This window comes from Perognathus longimembris, chromosome 6, assembly GCF_023159225.1.
Source record: "Perognathus longimembris pacificus isolate PPM17 chromosome 6, ASM2315922v1, whole genome shotgun sequence".
NCBI classification, from domain to species: Eukaryota; Metazoa; Chordata; class Mammalia; order Rodentia; family Heteromyidae; genus Perognathus; species Perognathus longimembris.
The window spans coordinates 7,697,139-7,717,417 of NC_063166.1; the positions used below are offsets into that span (position 1 = coordinate 7,697,139).

The 20,279-nt window shown below is 52.2% G+C and overlaps 1 protein-coding gene across 3 annotated transcripts; it reads right to left on the reverse strand.

The window, feature by feature from the left end:
• Nucleotides 1-1,959: 1,959 nt before the first annotated feature.
• On the reverse strand, nucleotides 1,960-19,995 carry Taf8 (TATA-box binding protein associated factor 8). 3 transcript variants are annotated; one of them, XM_048347769.1, is made up of 9 exons: nucleotides 19,646-19,994; nucleotides 18,711-18,867; nucleotides 17,696-17,794; nucleotides 17,352-17,414; nucleotides 16,520-16,644; nucleotides 15,677-15,824; nucleotides 13,161-13,303; nucleotides 9,638-9,777; nucleotides 8,151-9,442 (listed from the first exon to the last, which is right to left on the reverse strand). In XM_048347769.1, the coding sequence occupies exons 1-9, from the start codon at nucleotides 19,682-19,684 to the stop codon at nucleotides 9,430-9,432; spliced, it is 927 nt and encodes a 308-aa protein (XP_048203726.1). In that variant the 5' UTR covers nucleotides 19,685-19,994; the 3' UTR covers nucleotides 8,151-9,429. The 3 variants fall into 3 exon arrangements, 2 of the variants coding, with proteins under 2 accessions (XP_048203727.1, XP_048203726.1); XM_048347770.1 differs by lacking the exons at nucleotides 8,151-9,442; nucleotides 9,638-9,777 and adding an exon at nucleotides 1,960-2,261; XR_007211189.1 differs by lacking the exons at nucleotides 8,151-9,442; nucleotides 9,638-9,777 and adding an exon at nucleotides 12,226-12,859 and having other exon boundaries at nucleotides 12,895-13,303; nucleotides 19,646-19,995.
• Nucleotides 19,996-20,279: the final 284 nt, after the last annotated feature.

Sequence of the window (20,279 nt, forward strand, 5' to 3'; positions counted from 1 at the left end):
GGCCCAGACTTCTCTCCTGACCCATAGGGTTCTCTCTCCAAACCCCTCGAGAGGAGGGAACGGGGCCGAAGGCTGGGCATAACAAACTGTCTTTAAGCAATGCTCACTGACTCTTAGTTTCCTCTGGACATGATAGCAACACCTCCCACTTAAAGCTGCCCCCAAGATTAGAGACAGCCCTGCACGCCTGTAACAACCGCTAGATGGCAGGATGGGCTTACAGCCAGCCCTACACTGACTGGCGCCCAGCTGTCCTTCACAGGGCTGAGGACTGGGCCCTTGCACTTCAGAACCACACCATGGGAAAGCGCGCCTCCGCCATCATAGCTCCGAAATGCCAGTTCTCACTTATCAGATTGGCAAGTGATGAATACACATGGTGTTGGCTGCAGTGTGGGAAAACAGGCTTTTTTTTTTCCCCCCTTCTGGAACAAGGAAGGCTACATCGATGTACTCCCTGCAGAGGGCAACTGCAAATGGCAGTAGCTGCAGCCTCCATCCATCCAGGTGTCTAGAGCAAAGGGTTATACACTGGGTTGCTCAGAGACAGCAGAAATGGATTTCTCCAGCAAGACCAAGACGAACTCAGTGTCTGCGGGGTTGCTTTCTGGCTGGCTATGCTCTGGCATATATGTAACCCAGACTGGCCAGTGAGAGAGACACACACAGAGAGAGTATGCCCTGGACTTGAACTCAGGGCACTGAGCTCTTGCTTAGCCTTACTCATTCACTCATCTGACTTGGTCAGTTCGAATCTGGGTCCAGCTCAGTGTTCACCAGCCCTGGAACGCTCTTCCTCAAGTCCCACCCAGAAATCATCTGTACACCCTCCTCTGGGGTGCCAGAAGCCCCAAGAACATCCCTGGCACTATCACACACGCCACACGGCGACTGGGTCCCCATTCAACACTTGCACACACAACTGTCTGTTGCCATAAAGGAAAAGCAAGGCGCTCAATGAATCAGGTGCCAGTGGTCCGTGTCTGTATTCCTAGCTACTTAGAAGGCTGAAATCTAAGGACCGTGGTTCAAAGCCAGCCCAACAGGAAAGTCCGTGGGACTCATTTCCAATAAACGACAAAAACAGCAAGATGTAGAGCTCTATACAAGCGTAGAGCGATAGCCTTGAGCAAGCCCCAGTACTGGCGTGCAAATGCACACGTGCACACTCAAAGAGAAACCACAATAAGATTCCTTTTTCTATCTATCAGACTGGCAAAGCTCAACAGATCCCAGGACACGAGGAAGGGGCACTGGGCGTGCTGTGAGCTGGTGCTTACATGGAGAACCGGCTCCCTATCTAGCTGAGGACTCCTGAACGCGCTGTGCATGGCATCCGTGCAGGAAAGAAGTGAAGGCTGAGAACAGCTCGGTGTCCGTCCCCGGGGGCGGGTAAATAAGAGGGCAGCACCCGCATGCAACAGCCGTGAGACACAGAGAAGCTCTTTATTGCTGACCAGCACTTCCTGACCAGCTTCCTAGCAAGCATAGCACCTTTATACACGACCATGGCATAAAAATACAAGCACAAAAACCCTATAGAAAGGAAAATTAATTTTTAAAAAAATACAAGCACAGCCAGGTGCCAGTGGCTCACACCTGTAATCCTAGCTACTCAGGTGGCCGAGATCTGAGAATCACAGTTTGAAGCCAGCCTGGGCAGGAAAGTCTATGCAACTCATGTCTCCAATTAACTACCGGTGGGGTGGGGGGGGGGGCGGGGAGGCTGGAAGTGGAGCTGTGGCTCAAAGTGGTATAGCATTAGCCTTGAGCACAAAAGCTCAGGGACAGCACCCAGGCCTTGAGTTCAAGGCCCAAGATAGGCACACACACAGACACATACACACAGCATAAATAAATACAAGTGTTTGTAATTGGATGCTGAACAACAAGGATTCTACAGATGGAAACACATTAACAGCGTCCAACCTCTCCCAGAACTTGAGACCAGGAGGAGGGGGGACATACTGAGTTCTCTAGATCTCTCTGTCTTTTAGATTTTTACACTGTGTACATAGATTACTCAAAATTAAATAAATAAATACTTCTTTGACAAACAAGTGAATAAAAAGTCATAAAGTAGAGATGAGGTCAATGGTAAGCACCAAGAGTGGGGTGTGGGCAGGGGGTGATACCTTAATTTTGTTTCCAGGGGTGAGGTGGTCCATGTAAAGTCTTTTCCCTCTGGCCAGCTGCTCCTCACTGCAGCTGGGCAATGTTGGTTGGCGCTCAGAGAATTAGGCACTTGTTTCAGTAGGAGCCTGGGTAAAACAGAAGATTGGCAAGCCTGCTATCAGCGGCTAAAGAGAATTCATGAGTGAATGGATAATAAAGACCCCAGGAGGGGCTGGGAATGTGGCTTAGTGGTAGAGGGCTTGTCTGGCATGCACGAAGCCCTGGGTTTGATTCCTCAGCACCACAAAAACAACAAAAGCTAGAAGTGGCGCTGTGGCTCAAGTGGTAGAGTGCTAGCCTTGAGCAAAAAGAAGCTCAGGGACAGTGCTCAAGCCCCAGGACTGGCAAAAAAATAAAAAGACTTAAAGCAACAGATCAGAATTTTGGGGTCCACTGTGGCTAATCACAAGGCTCAGACAGTTCCTCTTGTACCCCCAAAGCTACTGCTAACAGTCTCTAGGCTCTTGACCGGTTCACAAGTTCAATGGTGGCATTTGCTTCACACAGGCCAAGCCTTACATCCCATTCTTAGCACCACAGAAAGGCGACTGGAAGCCCGTGTGGTGACGCACACCCGTAATCCCAGCACATGGGCAGCCGAGGCAGAGCATCAGGAGTTGGGGGCTAGCCTGAATCACGTAGCCCTCATGTCAACAAACCAACCAAGCAAAGGCCTCTGGAGCCCAGCATTGCCCAGCCTGCCTGGCAAAGAATGGGGAGACCCCCACCGGAAAGACTGGCCAGAGAAAATCCTGGCCATGACCACTATCTCCAGCCCCCCTTTCCTGGGACAACCCTGACTCAGAGCTGGCAGAAACACCCCAGCTCCTACCTAGCTGGGTCCAAGCTGAGGACCAGAGGCATGGAGAGCAGCTCTCCAGCCTGGCTCGGGCGACACCAGGCAGGCCTGGAGAGCCATCCTCCAGGAGGGAGCAGGCCGCCCAGTGACTGGTGGGGATTGTGCCCCACCCTCCTGTCCTCCTTCCTTCCTCCCGCTTACTCACCTCTTCCAGCCCCTGGGTAACCCCACCCACACGGGGCTCCCCTCTATTGACAGCCAGCCACCTCCCTTTCTCGTGGTTGGGTTCCTGTGTGTTCCTCTGTCTCCCTGACGACCGCAGCTGCCTCCCAGGGGAAGGGCGGCCTCCAGGTGTTCTGGGCTTGGGTTTCCTCCCTCTGCCTTGGTATGGGGCTCAGGCTACACCCGGCAGGTAGCTCCCTGGGGCCCAAGCTCCCCAGTTTCAGGGCAATCCCACTGACGAGTCATGATTGGGATTGGCAAATGCCAACCTGTGTGTGTGTGTGTGAACTGTTTGAGAAGTCATGGCTCCCGTAGCCCCCTCCACGTCAAGTTCACACTCAAGTTCACCATCGCCCCTCCCTGGGTACCCATCTCCCTTTGAGCCCATCAAGCCAAGAGGCTCTGAGTATAGTGGTGGCCCCTGAGCCCCCAGATCTCATCTACCAGCCTCCTCTTGGGATCCAGGCATAGGTACATTTTTTTTTTTTTTTTTTTTTTTTTGGCCAGTCCTGGGCCTTGGACTCAGGGCCTGAGCACTGTCCCTGGCTTCTTCGCGCTCATGGCTAGCACTCTGCCACTTGAGCCACAGCGCCGCTTCTGGCCGTTTTCTGTATATGTGGTGCTGGGGAATCGAACCTAGGGCCTCGTGTATCCGAGGCAGGCACTCTTGCCACTAGGCTATATCCCCAGCCCCATAGGTACATTTCTACCTTGGAGAAAAACACTACCTGTTCCTTCTCCCAGCATGCATTTCTGCAACAGCCCCTGTCACAATGTAGCCCTTGCTCTCACACTGCCTCTTCTCCCAGAGGGTTCTGGAAATATCTGCTACTAGCACGGGTTCGACCCTGACCTTGTGGTTCTCCTGTATTTCATCCTCATCTGTGGAGGGGATCTCCTTATGAAACCTTCCTGAGGTTCCCACATACCCCACGTGCACTACCTCGTTGCTTCCGGGGCCCTAACCTCACCATCAGACATTCTGTGTCTACTGAGAGCTGTCTGGCTCCACTCAGACGCTAAGGCCTCGTCCCCCGTGACCCAGCTTCCGCATCAGCACCCCAGGAGCAGAAGCTCAATGAGTGCGGAAGCCGTCACTGGAGGAGGCAGGGATGTGGTCTGGGGAGAGGCCTCGGGGCTGAAGGCCAGGCAGGGTGTCAAGTGCAGATCCCCAGATCTGTACGAAGCCTTGTGCTCTTAAGGCAGGAAGTCCTTGCTTATATCCTGCCTGCCACCCCTCCACAGCCTGTAATGGTATTCGAGGTGCGGATGGCAAGTCCTGGGAGGTGATGGCTGAAAGGGAACAGTAGCGCAGGAGCCGTCTTGGGTGAGATGGAGCGAGCACTCAGCCCCTCCATGCCTGCTGAGGTAGAGGTCAGAGCCGGCGAGGAACGAGCCAGCCATGCGTCTAGCACAGCAAGATCAGACAGCACTAAGAGTCATGGAAGCCAACAGAACCACCTTGAAGGAGGCAGGGATGGCCAGCTGGGTCACATGTCAGAGGCGGAAGCTGGGCTAGACCCCCCCTAGGCCCCGACTCTCAAGGAACACCGGGTCTCGCTGTGGGAGCTGATGATGCCAACTCAGGCAGGCATAGCAGATTACCAGTTGTCCCACAGATCAAGCCGTTCTTCCCTCAGTGAAAAAGCACCCAAATGCTACCTACATTCTGAGCCGCTCAGCTTTCCTTGCAGCTTGGCTAAAATAAACCATGCAGCTAACCTCCAGTCCTGCGGGGGCTGAGGACAAAAGGGCTCCTTTCCCTGCTAATGCAGCTAGCACGGGACACAAGTGCAGAGATGAAAACCTAGACACGCGTGTCCGCAGCTGGTCCGTCATCACAGCCCCAAGCTGGGAGCAGCCAATGCCAGCGGTGTGGACGGCTGCGGCGCACCCACCGCCTGGAGCCATAGGAACTTGCCATGCATCCATGGCTCACGCCTGTCAACCTAGCTACTCAGGAGGCTGAGATCTGAGGATTGAGGTTCAAAGCCAGCCTAAGCAGGGAAGTCCGTGAGACTCTTCTCTCCAATTAGCCATCAGAAAACCGGAAGTGGCACTGTGCATCAAAGTGGTAGAGCACCGGCCTTGAGGTGAAGAGCTCAGAGATGGTGCCCAGGCCCAGAATTTAAGCCCCACGACCAACAAAATAAAACAAAAACTCTTGTACATCACCTTTAGATTAAAAAAAAAAAAATGAACTATTGACATAAGGACCTCTGCAGTTCAAGTTAATTGTGTGGAGGGGGAAAAAAACCTCTGAAAACATTTATGTACCTTACAATTTTGCTTATGATTTTTTTTTTTTTTTGGCCAGTCCTGGGGCTTGAGCTCAGGTCCTGAGCACTGTCCCTGAGTTTCTTTTGCTCAACACTAGTACTCTACCTCTTCCTGCCTTTTCTGTGTATGTGGTACTGAGGAATCAAACCCAGGGCTTCATGCATGCTAGGCAAGTACTCTACCACTAAGCCACATTCCCAGCCTTATATGATGTTCTTTAAATAAGAGTCCAGAGCTGGAGAGCAAGGCAGCAACTGGTAGAAGTTAGGGATGAGAAAGGAGAGAGACTTGGATGTGAGTCACAAGAGAAAGCCCAGCCGGCACCACTGTCTCAGACCTGTAATTCTATCAGGAAGCTGTGGTTTGAGGATCACAGTTTGAAGCCAATCCTGGCAGGAAGGTCTGTGAGACTCTCCACCAGAGAACCGGAAGTGGTGCTGTGGATCAAGTGGCAGGGCACTAGTTGAGCACAAAAGCTCAGAGACAGTACCCAGGCTCTGAGTTCATGCCCCAAGAGCAGGTGGGGGGGGGGGGGGGAGAAAGTCTCTCAGGGCCGGACATGTGGCTGACTACTAGAAAGCCGGAGCGGGGTGTGGGGGGGGAGCAGCTTGAGGGAAAGTTGTGGTGATACACAACTGTTATGTCTGATGGTAGTTACAGGAATCTGTGTACACACACACACACAGTGAGTGAGCTCAGGGGATTGTGCCAAGTGCTTGCTTTGGTATTCCACCATGAATGAAGACTGTCACCGGGGGCTGGGAGTGTGGCTTAGTGGTAGAGTGCTTGCCCAGCATGCATCAAGCTCAGCACCACATACACAGGAAAAGCCAGGAGTGGCGCTGTGGCTCAAGTGGTTGAGTGCTAGCCTTGAGCTAAAGCTCGGGGACAGTGCCCAAGCCCTGAGTTCAAGCCCCAGGACTGGAAAAAAAAAAAAAAAAGACTGTCACGGGGAGGTCGGATGTTGGATGAGACACACAGGCCCCTCCCTGTACAACCTTCTACAACATCCGTGAATCTGTAATGTTCTCAAAAGTAAAATTTAAAGATGAGAGAGGCATACTGCCACATTTGTTGATTAAGCAATGCAAAAGTGGGATTTGCTAAAAACAAAATGAACCCCCAAAACCTGCAAGGTGTAAGATGTAGCTAAGTGGTAGAGAGCAACTGTTCACACCTGCTCACAAACTCAATATGCACAAAGCCTGCAGCCCTGGTTCCTCAGCACAGGAAGGAAAAGAAGAAAACTAGTCCAGGATGCAGAAAAGGGAAGGAGGGAAATCATGAAACCCGACTGCAAGCTGCCAGGCGCTGCCGCTGAGGGCTGTACAATGGCTTCGCATACTTGCCGCTTTTGTGTTTGATCATCTCCTGTGTTTGATCAAGCTCCCGGAGGACTCAGTTCAACCGAAGGGCTAAATGGACTTCATCGACAGGCAGCTTTTTTTTTTTTTTTTTGGCCAGTCCTGGGCCTTGGACTCAGGGCCTGAGCACTGTCCCTGGCTTCTTCCCGCTCAAGGCTAGCACTCTGCCACTTGAGCCACAGCGCCGCTTCTGGCCGTTTTCTGTATATGTGGTGCTGGGGAATCGAACCTAGGGCCTCGTGTATCCGAGGCAGGCACTCTTGCCACTAGGCTATATCCCCAGCCCCGACAGGCAGCTTTACACATGGCGATCATTTTGAAGACAAATCAGTCCAAAGCTTGTAGTTGTTCATTTACCAAGTTTTTTTTTATTATGAATTTTTATGATGGGTCTCTCATACATCACACTTTTAATCTAGTTCTGCTGATTACTTCTTACCTGCAAGAATTCCCTCAGTGTAAAAAAATAGACATTTCTACCTATATTTGGAGACTCAGAAGTTTTCATTGCAACAGCAGCAGTGGCGTGTCTTTCACGTCGTGTGTGTGTGTGTGTGTGTGTGTGTGTGTGTGTGTGTGTGTGTGTGTGTGTCCCGGTGCCTCTCATCTGGAACACAATCAGAGTGCAGCCCCGCTTTCCAGGTCCCTCATCCCAGCACCACACTTGAAGGGTGCTGGCCTTGACTGGGACTTCTCCCGGCTGTAGAGGGACAGCAGGCCCAGATGGGTCAAGGCTGGGGCTGGGACTGTATTCCATCTGACCAGACCACAGAACCCCAAGAGCAATCACGACCCTGGACAAAAGGCCAGTCTAGCGGCTTTCAAGCCTGACTTTCAGGCCACGACAAGCTCCTGTTTGGTCCAAAGTTGGGAAATCCAGTTTTGTCACGATCATCTGCTCTTCAGTTCCTGATGAGCAGCTCTGAGGGACCACAGGAGCCAGGCGCCTACCAAGACACCAAGTTTCTCCATGATCCAAAGCCACCATGGGAGTAGAAGAGTAGGAGATGGCTTCCGGAGGAGGGGGGTTCAAGTAAAGTTTATGGACCTTCAAATTCCTGCCCAGGAGGCTTAAAGCCTGACTCAGCGGTAGAGAACCTGCCTACCAAGCTCCAGGTCCCGAGTTCATATCCTATTTAAAAAAAAAAAAAGCTGGGCGCTAGTGGCTCACGCCTCTAATCCCAGCTACTCAGGAGGCTGACATCTGAGGATCGTGGTTCAAAATCAGCTTGGGCAGGAAGGTCTGAGAGACTCTTACCTCCAAGGAACCACCAGAAAGCTGAAAGCAGTGCTGTGGCTAGAGCCCTGACCTAGAGCAAAAAGAGCTCAGGAACAGCACCCAGGCCCTGAGCTCACCCCTACAACTGATTTAAAAAAAAAAATCCAATTCAGGAAGCAATCTGCCTTCTGTCAGCTTGCAGGGGTCACTGGACTTTCCTCCCTCGGTGCTACTCAATGAATTCCTTCCTTCTCATCCCAGCAAAAGAGCAGCTTGCCAGTCCTTCCTTAGAAATGTGCTTCCTGGTATGCTGGGGTCCTGGAGGAAGTAGTCGCCTCTCCCAGGAGGTGAGGAGGTTAAAGAGACTCAGCTCTGCTTCTGAGGGGAACTCCTGGGCTTGGGCTACAGGCTCGAGTCCTCTTCCGCCAGCAGATGGGGACTGTGGCTTCCATCCACCCTGGCCTCCAGCACACCAGTGGGGTTCCTCCACTTTCCCAATCAAGGCCGCGTCCAGCTCCCAACACCCCACTCCCCCCACCCCCATTCCATGTCCTTTCCCTGTTGCTTCAAATCCAGGGCTCCTCCGTCAAGTCACAGTGTCAAGTGATCAATCCCCCAGCCTGGCTCCTTGCCTAGGTGGGGCAGGTCACTGGGCCCAGGGGGCAACAGATGATAAATCTCATGGTGGCCCCGCTTGGAGCAGCTCTTATCCAATGCTGGTCAGGCAATCAGCGTGGCCCTGCCATAGCACTGTCCTACACGTTAGTGCATCTGCTCATGGCACCTGCTGACGTCTGCCAGGTGCCCGCTGAGCATCCCACATGATCCAGAGGAGAAATCAGGAGGTTCTGGGTTGATCAATGATTCGTGAGCTAACAAAGGATCCATGAGCCCAAAATGCACTGGGCAAAGACACGTGAAAACAAGCAAAGCGGCAAAGAATGCTTCCTCTCCTTGCCGCCTCCCCTGGTCCTCGGGGCTACAAAGAAATCAAGTCCTGTGATAAAAATGGAGTCCCCAGCAGCCCTGTACCCTGGCATGCAGCAGCGTGGCCTGGTTAAGAAAACGTCATTTCCTCCTTGGCCCAAAGATCCAGGAAATATACTTCTTTTGGGGGGGGGGGGGAGGGTTCTGGTACTAAGGCTCGAACTCAAGGCCTGGGTGCTGTCCCTTGGCTTTTTCACTCCAGGCTGGCGCTCTAGCGCCTCAGCTCCACTCCCCCAACAGTTCATGGCGACAGGAGGCTTGCTATAAAATCCCGCTGGAGCGCACCCTGCGGCCCCGGCTCCACATGCGGAGGTCTCCCTCTCTTCTCCCCTCTCCCACCAGGGTGGCGTCCGCTGCCCTCACAGGCCAGCTTCTTTTGCAGCTCAGGACAGGGACCTAGAAAGAAGAGAAGCATGGAGGGGGTGTGATGGGCTGGCCCCAGGGCTGGGCGAGGCCCGCCCCTGGGCCGCACAACGCCCAGCAGGACGAGGCGCCCCTGCGAGCTGGGTATGGAGAGGCACAGGGAGCATGCGCTCCCCAGAGCACACAGGCTGGCCGGGGGCAGGCGCTGGGCCCTGGCCTCCAACTCACTTCTTCCGGCGGATCTTGGGCTTCTTCACGGGCCGCAGATAGGGGTTATCAATGATGCTCTCCTCCCCGTTCCGGCCGCCTGACAGGGAGGAGTTCTGCTGCAGGACAGAAGTGTTCTCCTTCTCAGCTCCGGAATCATCCTTTGAGCAAAAGCCGAAATAAAGCAAAACACCGGGAGCATAAGGCAAGAGATCATGCTCCTAGGAACTGCCCTTCGTGCTCATTCATTGACATCGAAAGCCACCTTCTTTCCAGTGTTCTTTTCTCCACCCCAGATGCCACGAGGCCCAGGCAAGGACTACAAGGAGTAGCTGGGAAGCTGGGACTATCCGCTTTGACAAAGGGAAGCACGTGGCGGAGTGCTCAGGCTCTTGGGCAGGCGAGATATGCAGCCTTCAAAAGATACAGACCAGGGAGGGACAGAGATGAATGGATTCCAGCCCAGTGGAGAGAAAAAGAAGGGAGGACCAGGGAGACAAATCACATGCAGAAGGCATTGCTTAGACCCAAACTAACAAAAGCCACAGTGGGTCGCTAATTTCAAGTACTTGCAACAAGGTACCAACAATATATCCCTGGGAAATCCAGCAGGGCAGAACAGTCTGCAGATACCGACGTGTGATCCGTGAACCAGCAACTGGTGGGGTTTTCGTTGTTGTTATTGTTTCTATTTTTAGGAAAATGTGATTTTGGAGAAATATTTATATATAATTGGTGTAGGGTCCCAATTTTTTTTTTTTTTTTGCCAGTTCTGGGGCTTGAACTCAGGGCCTGAGCACTGTCCCTGGCTTCTTTTGCTCCAGGATAGCACTCTACCACTTGAGCCACAGTGCCACTTTCAGCTTTTTCTGTTTATGTAGTGTTGAGGAATCGAACTCAGGGCTTCATGCATGCTAGGCAAGCACTCTACCACTAAGCCACATTCTCAGTCCCCCCCACCCCAATCATTTTTTTTTTAAGTCACCACTCTATATGGACATGTAAGAAAAGGTAATGGGTTGAAAATCTGAAAATTGTCCCAGGAGTCTGAGTGTTTGGTTCTTCTATTCTTACTTTTATATTCTTCTGTTTTCATGTTCTTTGAGATAGCAGCAAGCTGGGCACCAGTGGCTCATGCCTATAATCCTAGCTACTCAGAAGACAGATCTAAAGATCAAGATTCGAAGCCAGCGTGGGCAGGAAAATCTGTAAGACTCTCATCTCTAGTTAGCCAACATACACACAGACACACGAAACAACGACAGCATAGCAGCAGCAAGCGGCACCCAGCTGGAGGAACATCAAACCAAACCCTGGGGTCCCACAGAAGTAAACAGCTCGGCTTCTCCCCCATGCAGCACTTGAGGAAAGCCCCTCCCCCCCCCCACCCCAAGGACCTGCAGCCCTGAGACAGGGAAGGGAACAGACAGAAGTCAAGCATCCAAGGCTGAAGGCAGGGCGCCTGCCAATGAGCATTAAAGCATCAGATAGCAAGTTTGAGTCCTGGTCTTGGATGGGAAAAAAAAAAAAAAAAGAAAAAAAAGTGAAACACCCAGCTGATGAAGGACTTTGGCGGCCGAGGGCCTGGGAGGGGTTCCTTGGCATGCAGAGGCGGGACTTACACAGCATCCACCAGGGCCAACAAACCTATCCCGTCTCCTGGCTCCCCATCTATCTCCTCCTCGCCTCTCCTGGCTTCACTAGGTATTCCTAACATGCCTCAGTGTCCCCTGGGACCTGACCAGCTCCTCTCTCGGTCCCTGGCATTGATCTCGGGTGATGGCAACACCACTGTTCCGATGCCAACAAACTCGGCGGTCCTGCCTGCTTTTCCTTCTGACCGCCACTCGTCTGGCAGGACACCAGCAGGACATCTAGCCACTTCCACCGCCATTTCTTGCCTAGATTCCCTCACCAGTCTCCCTCTCAGCGATGCTTTCACAAGCTCAGAAACGCCTAAGCTCATCCAGCTCAGAAAGCGGCCGACAAGGCCCCAGCAGCCTCTCCTTCCTCGGTCACAGCCTTGCACAGACACCTCCCCAGATCTGCGCATGCGTCCCTCCCCGCCTGCTTCCTTCAATTTCTGCTCAGATTCAGCCCTGGGCCCTGGCTTTAAACCAAATCTGCATCCTCACCCTGGGCCCAACCTCGGGTTCTTTGCATAATGATGGCACACGTTATGCTTAATTTCTTTCTCCCACTGCCAAACACAGGTTCCTAAAAGGCAGAGGTTTGCTGTGTGTTCATCACAATTTTATCCCATGCAGCCACAACACCTATTTTTTGGGTGCTGAATAAATGCTTGTGGAATAATTTGTGCATTTTTCCTAAAAGAGTCAAAGTATGTATGTATGTACATATATATGTGTGTGTATATGTATGTATATATACTGTCTGCACCAGGCAGACAGTTCAGATGTACAAGAGTAAAATTTGATTGTACACTAATTTAACATGAACCATTCCTTCATGTTTAAGTACATGGAAAAACTAGAATTAGGTTCAAAAGAAGTACAGCCTAGAGCTGGAATGTGGCTTAGATGCTTGCCTAGCATGCATGAAGCCCTGGGTTTGATTCCTCAGTACCACATAAACAAAAAAAAAAGCTGGAAGTGGCACTGTGGCTCAAGTGGTAGAGTGCCAGCCTTGAGCAAAAGAAGCTCAGGGACAGTGCTCAGGCCCTGAGTTCAAGCTCCAGGACTGGCAGGGGGAAAAAAAAAGTACAGCTTAGAACAGTCCTTGAGAGGCATGGTTATCACCACGGAAAGAATAATTTAAAGCATCACTTAATCCACCATAATGCTATCTGTCATTGCAGACAGGAAACCACCTACATGTCCACAGGGGACTAATTATGACATCCGCCCAGTGGAGTGCTATGAAGCTGCGAGGAAGGAGGGGAGGTGCTCGTCATGTGGAGTGGAGCCATGGCCCAAGATGTGTACAGCCACAGGGGAAAGGGCAGCGAGTCCCGAGGGGTCCCCGAGAGCCTGAGTGGCGGCTCCGTGGCGGGCGGGGTGGGCAGGGCCCAGCACAGGAGGAGCTGCCACCGTGTCTCTCTCAGCACATCCCCAATTCTGAAACATGCAATTGTATTTCCAGCCCCGTCCTGACAGCGCTAATAAGATGGAGAGGCTGTGGCTATCGTTAGGCTCTTCGCTTTGAAGGGCCCCTCTCCCCTGCAGGCTGGCACTCTATTTTATTCCTACTTGTGCTGATGCAGGCTCAGTGGTTTGTGACTCAATCATCTACTAATCCAGGCACAGCTTGGATTGGAAGCCAGGCCAGTCTGGCTCCAAGGGGCAAGGCCTTCTTCTCTTTGCTGTGCTCTCAGAACTCAGGGGTCCTCAGGCGGCCAGGTCATGTCCAGCGGACTTACCTCATGCCATGCCCTGGGCTGCCAGGTGACGGGTCTTCCTGGGCCCATCATGGAAGCATCTAACATCCCGCCAGGGGCCCGGGGCAGAAAATGTCCAATTCCTAGAGGGAGGGGCAGAGGGGCTGAGCTTTGGTGTACTCCAGGGCAGGCAGAGGGGGAACCCACCGTGTTGACGTGAAGAGCCAGGTTCTCCGTGTCCGTCTGCTCATCCTGCTCGGAGGAGTCGGTCTCTTCCATCTGCTGCATCTCCAGCTCAGAGGGGAGGAGGGCCGTCAGGTAGGGGATGGTGAAAGGCCTGGCTGCGATCACTGGGTGGGAGAGAGGCGCGGCTCCACGTCACAGTCCTCGCCGCTGCCTGGAGCCTCGGGACCACCCGCCAGCAGCACCCAGAGGCCACACGGGCCCCCTTTCACCATGGCTCAGACCCGCCTGTGGCTCTGCCCCCTGCCCTGTCATCCTCGCTCCTCCCATCACATGCAACAGCAGGAAGCGGAGGCCCAGAGGGCACAGGGGAATAGCAGAGAGAGACTCGAACTCAGGCAAGCAGACATCAGTGCCCCCTTCTAGCCAGGACAACGGAACTCAGAGGAAATGGGGGCTACAGAAGCCCAACGGGGCACTGGTTTGGGGATCTTCTGCGTCAAGCCTCATTTCTCCAACTGAAAGGATTTAGGTCCAAAAGCCAAACTTAAGAACGGTGCATGTACCACAGTTGCTTGCTGTGGCCAAGATCCTACAAAGCGTGAAACAAGTCAGTATGCCCCAAGTCGTCTTCTCAGGCACCCTAGCGTGAGATCAACATTTCTCAGTCCCTGATTATGTTGATTTTTTTTTTTTTTTTTTGGCCAGTCCTGGGGCTTGGACTCAGGGCTTGAGCACTGTCCCTGGCTTCTTTTTGCTCAAGGCTAGCACTCTGCCACTTGAGCCACAGCGCCACTTCTGGCCGTTTTCTGTATATGTGGTGCTGGGGAATTGAACCTAGGGCCTTATGTATAGGAGGCAAGCACTCTTGCCACTAGGCCATATTCCCAGCCCCCCTGATTATGTTGAAAATTTAAAAACTAATGCTAGCAGTTTTTCTCCAAAATTAAAATGTGAAATGTAAGCAAAAAAAAAAAATCATACCCAAGAAACACCTTTCCATATGGCCAATTAATAGAGTTGTAAAATGCAGCAAATATATGATGTCGTATTGAACATCTGTGTTGGTTATCCCATGGGAATTTTTAATAAAGGACCAAGCAGCATATTGATGTTAATTCTACATTACCGGGACTTTAAATAAAAAAACTAAACTTAAAAAAAAAAAAGAATGGTACATGTAGGCTGGGAACATGGTTTAGTGGTAGAGTGCTTGCCTAGCATGCATGAAGCCTTGGATTTGATTCCTCAACACCACATACACAGAACAAGCTGGAAGTGGCACTGTGGCTCAAGTGGTAATATGCTAGCCTTGAGCACAGAGAGGCCCAGGGATAAAGCCCAGGCCCTGAGTTCAAGCCCCATAACCGAAAAAAAAAAACAAAAACCAACAAACAACTGTGTGTAAGTACATTCCCTAAGGATTAAGAGAGGGCAAATGGAAGCTTCCGTTCAGTGAGAATGAGAAGAAACCCACTCACAGTCCCAGCTGCTCAGTGGGCCGAGGCGGGAGATCACATGGGCCCAAAGTTGTTTGAGGCCAAATCAGAACATAGTAATATTCTAATCTTTCTCTCTCTCTCTCTCTTTCTCTCTGCAGATTCTCAGGCTTGAACTCAGGGTCTGTGCTCTCCTTTAGCTTTTTCACTCAGTGATGGTGCTCTACCATTTGAGGCACACCTCCACTTTTGGCTTTTTATTGATTAGTTGGAGTTAAGAGTCTCATGAACTTTTCTACCCAGCTGGCTTTGAACCAGAATCCTTTCAGACCTCAGCCTCCTGAGTAGCTAGGATTACAGGCATGAGCCGCCAGTGCCAGGCTCAGGCCCCAATTTCTAAATAAATAAGCATTTAAATATTATTTTTAATGTGGCCGGACAACCAAAAGCAGGTGTGAATGCTACCTATTAACAGCTGACCTCTAGCTAGTTATTTCATTTCCCTGCAAAGGTTGCAGGCAGGTTCTAACTCCCAGGGCTCTGGAGGATCAAATACAAGGACCTAAGGAAAATGGTGCACAAGGATCTGGCCCTTGGTGACTCCTACCCACTATTCTCCCAGCACTGGGCGCCCAACAGACATTTTGTAAGAGGTTGCTAAATGAACCAACCCCAAACCAATCTCCCTGGGTGCCCTCTAAGCTCAGAACCCGTGGCCGCTTATAGAAACAAACAATTTGGTCAGCACCACCAAATTCTGCTGCGATGCAGTTAAATAAAAGATGACCTGTGTGTGCAAGGTCATTGCGATGGGCAACCGGCCCCAGATCCCAGCATGCCTCTCACCCGAGCCATCCTATCCGAGGAGGGCTCAGCTACTCTCCAGGCAACCTAAACTCCAAGTGCCTGCAGCACCCCATCTCAGCTGGTGATTTCTGTTTTACAACCATCACTCGGGGACAGGAGAAAGGACTTAAGACCTGGGCAAAGGAGGCAGGAAACTGAAGACTAAGTGCATCCAAGAGAAAGCCAGAGGCTTAGCCATCTCTCCCTATGCAGCCAAGAGAAAGGGAAGATGGTGTGAAGGCAGGGCGTGCTTACACGGGAAGGTGCTGACGTCATCCCTGAAAAGGCTCTGGGTCTCGCCTGTCTTGGCCATGAAGCGGGTGAGCGCCCGCTCCACATCTCGCCTCTGAGACGCAGCCTTCTCCCGCAGGACCTGGTAGTCGGACACAGGCTCACGGTAGGTCTAGAGAGAGGAGTGAAGACACTAAGGTGAGCCTAGTGAGCCGAGGCACCCTGATCCCCTTGGGGCTCTTGCCTTGCTGTTGCTAGAGCCTTCCACCCACTGACATGGCTGCCCCCGTTATGTACAGCCAGGACCTCTGAAGGGCTGCAGAGTGTATGTGCCTGTACTGGGGCTCCAACGCAGGACCTCCAGCTCTCACTCAGCTGTTTGGCTCATAGTTGGTGCCCTACCCTTTGAGCCATACAGAGTCTTGATTTGTCTGCCAGGGCTGGCTTTGAACCATGATTTCCAGAGCTCCAGCTCCTAAGTAGCTAGGATTATAGGCCTGAGCCTATAGGCTTGCCCAGATGGGTTTTAAAGGAGCTACTTGAAACATTACATTATTAGCTTGGGTGCTGGTGGCTCATACCTATAATCCTAGCTACTCAGGAGGATGAGATCAGGAGGCTGAGACCTGAGGTTCGAGGTTCAAAGCCAGCCTGGGCAGGAAAGTTTGTTGAGACTTTTATCTCCAATTAACCACGAGAAAACCAGAAGTAGCGCTGTGGCTCAAATAGGTAGAGTGCTAGCCTTGAGCACCAGAGTTCACAGACAGTACCCAGGCCCCAAGTTCTAACCCCATGACCGACAAAAAAAGACTTTTCAGGACACGAGTGTGAGCAATAGGCTGTCCCCAGGGCAGCTCCATCACTCACCGGGGTTTTGATGTAGGTATGGGGGTCAGGAAACTCAGGAAAGTGGCTTGGGATGTGCGGTGGGTGGGGGCGGTTCTGCCCTGCTGTGAGGGCTTTGGGAGTCACCGGCTGATTAGTCACTGGAGCTGCAACGGAATCATAGCTGGTTACTCCACCAAGGTCCTGGTTTCTACAGATTACCAAATGCTCCTTTTCTCTCTGGACCACAATTTTCTAAAAAGTAGGAACTTTATGCTTCCATCAATAAAAGCCCTTCAGTGACACAAGGATCTGAGGTGGTCACTCCCCACAAGTCCCAGCTCTGCTGAGGAACCCTGCCTGTGACCTTGTGAGACCTTGATTAATATCCCCATCTACAATAATCTAGGCTCTTAGGCGGATAGGAGGGTGGCTTCTGGTCAGGGCTGAAAAGAGCATGCTGACAAACAAGAGGTTGGATGGCGGCTAATATTCTTTTTTGCCATTCCTGGGGCTTAGACTCAAGGCCTGAGCACTGTCCCTGGCTTCCTTCTGCTCAAGGCTAGCACTCTATCACTTGAGCCACAGCGCCACTTCCGGCTTTTTCTGTTTTTGTGGTGATGAAGAATCGAATCCAGGACTTCATGCATGCTAGGCAAGCACTTTACCACTAAGCCACATTCCCAGCCTGTGTCCCTGAGTTTCTTTTTGCTGAAGGCTAGCACTCTACCACTTCTGGCTTTTTATGTGTAAGTGGCACTGAGGAATCGGACCCAGGGCTTCCTGCATGCTAGGCAAACACTCTACCACTAAGCCACCTTCCCAGCCCCTGCTCATACTCTTTTTAAAGGCCACTGGGTGAGGGGACACTTACGGGCAGTGATGACCATCCTCTGAGAGCGCTTTGCATAAGCAGGGAGGGTGTCTACATTGAAGCCTAAGAAACAAGACAGCAAATCACTGCCAAGACCACTGGATATTGAAATGTGGAAAGGGAGAGAAACAGATGAACCCCTGGAAGGTTAATCCCTACCACATCCTAACAGAGTTGGGAAGTCTCTCAAAGGGGTTCAGAGGAACTGTTTCCTGGGATCTCTCGTACTAAAAGCAGATCAAAAGAACTGTGAGAGTCCCAAGAACAATGAGCAGGCAAGACTGACCCAGAACTCCTCCCTTTCTTGGCTGAATGGAAGAAGTAGACCCTGGAGGTGAACTTACCCATCTCAACCAGTGTGACCACGATATCTGACAGTGTAGGCTGGGTCCTGGCAGTGTGTTCACAGTAAGACTTGGCGCTCCTCCCAATTTCTGAGATATCTGTGGAGGGATCAAAGGCATAGGGTCTTTTTTTTTTTTTGCCAGTCCTGGGCCTTGGACTCAGGGTCTGAGCACTGTCCCTGGCTTCTTCTTGCTCAAAGCTAGCACTCTGCCACCTGAGCCACAGCGCTACTTCTGGCCATTTTCTGTATATGTGGTGCTGGGGATTCGAACCCAGGGCCTCATTTATACGAGGCAAGCATTCTTGCCACTAGGCCATATCCCCAGCCCCAGGGTCTTAACTCATAGTTCTCAAAAGTTAACCATACAATGGCCAGCAATTCCATTCAGAGTCGACACCCAAATAAACTGAAAGCAAGGACTCAAGCAAATTTACCTCTGTTGGCAGTAGGACTACCCAAACAGTCCAGAGGTGGAGCCTGGGCTTTGCTGGCTCATGCCTGTCATCCTAGCCACTTGAGAGGCAGAGATCAGGAGGATCGTGGTTCAAGGCTAGCTAGGGAGTTGGGCTCAGGTGATTCATGCCTATAATCTTAGCTATTCAGTAGGCTGAAATCTGAGGGTCAACGTTTGAAGTCAGCCTAGGTAAGAAAGTTTAAGAGATTCTTATCTACAATTAACCCTCAAAAAGTTGGAAATGGAATTGTGGCTCAAGTGGTAGAATGCCAGCCTTGAGTGAAAAAGGTAAGCAAGAACTCAAGGAACTTTCATGCCCCAATATGGACACACACACACCCCCCAACAATTATTCTATTTCACAAACAAGGAATGTGAAATTCAGAAGTTATCAAACAGCAGAGCGATGATTTACCTCCAGATCTTATTTTATTCTAAGCCTGTAAGAAACTGCACCATGCTTGCCCCCTGTCCACCTTTCAGTCATCTCTAACAGCATGGCAACCTAGGGCACAGCTGCTGGCAGTGACAAGAAGGCCTAATGTGTCTTGTTACTCACAGCTCTGCAGCATTTCTGTCAAGGTTTCCACAGATGCTTTCTCTGCACTTTCAAACCCAGCCTCTGTCAGCAGGGAGCTCACAACCACTTGCAAGGTTCTTCTCCGAGCCAGGTGGTAGTTATCTGCAGGGTTGGTGGACTGTTTACTTCCTGATCTCTGCGAATCAGCAGCCCATAAAAAGAGAAGACTTTCAACCATAGGGCAGGATGTGATCAAGTAATTCACACATCATCAATGGCAAGCAAAAAGCTTTTTGACTAAATTCTCTTTGTAGTCCCTGTTTAATGGTATAGAGTTGGAGAACCTGGCCATCTGAGTAATCACTGAGCACCCAGAATGCTCTAAGTAGACAACCCATCTGCGGATGCAAAGCGTTCCAACGGGATAAATGGGAGGGTATTTTGTTTTTTCACTTTCTAGGTTAGCAGATTATCAGAATACACAACATGCGTGATGAAACTGACCTAATATATTTATTTTCCAGGAAAAAAAACACCAGCCCGCAAGATCTCCTTTACCTCCTATCTCTGTATCATTTCATTAACAAGGGAAATTAAAGCAGTTTACACCACACGATTTCGGAGAGACTCAGGCAAAGGTAAGCAGCACGGAAATACGGCGAAGCCAAGTGTTTTGAAACAGGAATCCCTCCCAACTCTGGGTGGCCAATGAGAGGGCAAAAACGTTCCGTCTCAACCAATCAGAAGGTGTTCCGGGTTCCCACCTTCTACCGGAAACGAGCCAATCAAGTCACGGGTCTCTCAACTTAGGAGGCCGCCTCCAAGTCCCTGGGGAATGGGGAGGGGCAGGCGTGGGGCCGGAAGGGCCCGTCTGCACTCGGGGCTCACGGCGGGCCTCGATTTGTGGGTACGAGCTTGTTGTCTAGGCCATGCCCAAGCTCCCTCCCTTTTGGTCTCGTGCCTCCAGCCCTTACCGTTCCGGAGCCACTGGCCCCGGCCGCCGTGTCGGCCATCTTCCCCTGGCGTGATGTGAGCGAGCACGGGGGCAGATGGGACTTGTAGTCGAGGGGCGGAGCCACGGCCAAGGCGAGCGGGGCGCTCGGGGGCGTGGTTTGCCGGGGGAGGGCGGGGCCGTGGCGGTGGGCGGGGCGCACGGTCCCCACAGCGTTTCCGAAGCCCAGGGGCGTGGATGACTGGACCTCCGAAGTCCCTCCGCTCACGTGACCTTTTGTCAGCCAAGTGGTTTTTGGCTTGCGAGCCTGGAAAAGGCGCCGTGGGCTTCTCGGGTGTAAACCTCTTTTGAGGCGGCGCAGGCTCCCGAAGGCCCGGCGGGGTCGGGGTCGGAGCCCCACCTGGCGGAGCCGCGTCCGGGCGAGCTCGCTCTGCGCCGGGGGCTTGGCCCTGTGGGCGGATAACTGGGGGGCGCCCCGGAGCCTCCACTCTCCTCACTCCACCGCGGATGGCCCGCGTCCGTGTCCCCCTGGACGCGCAGCCTAGCCCACCCCTCGGTCCGCGTCTTCCGAGGGGTCCCGCCCTCCACCTGCAGGGGCGGGGGAGGGGGCTTGGCCCCCGGCCCGCCTCGCTCCCGGGACGCGCCAGCTGTAGGAC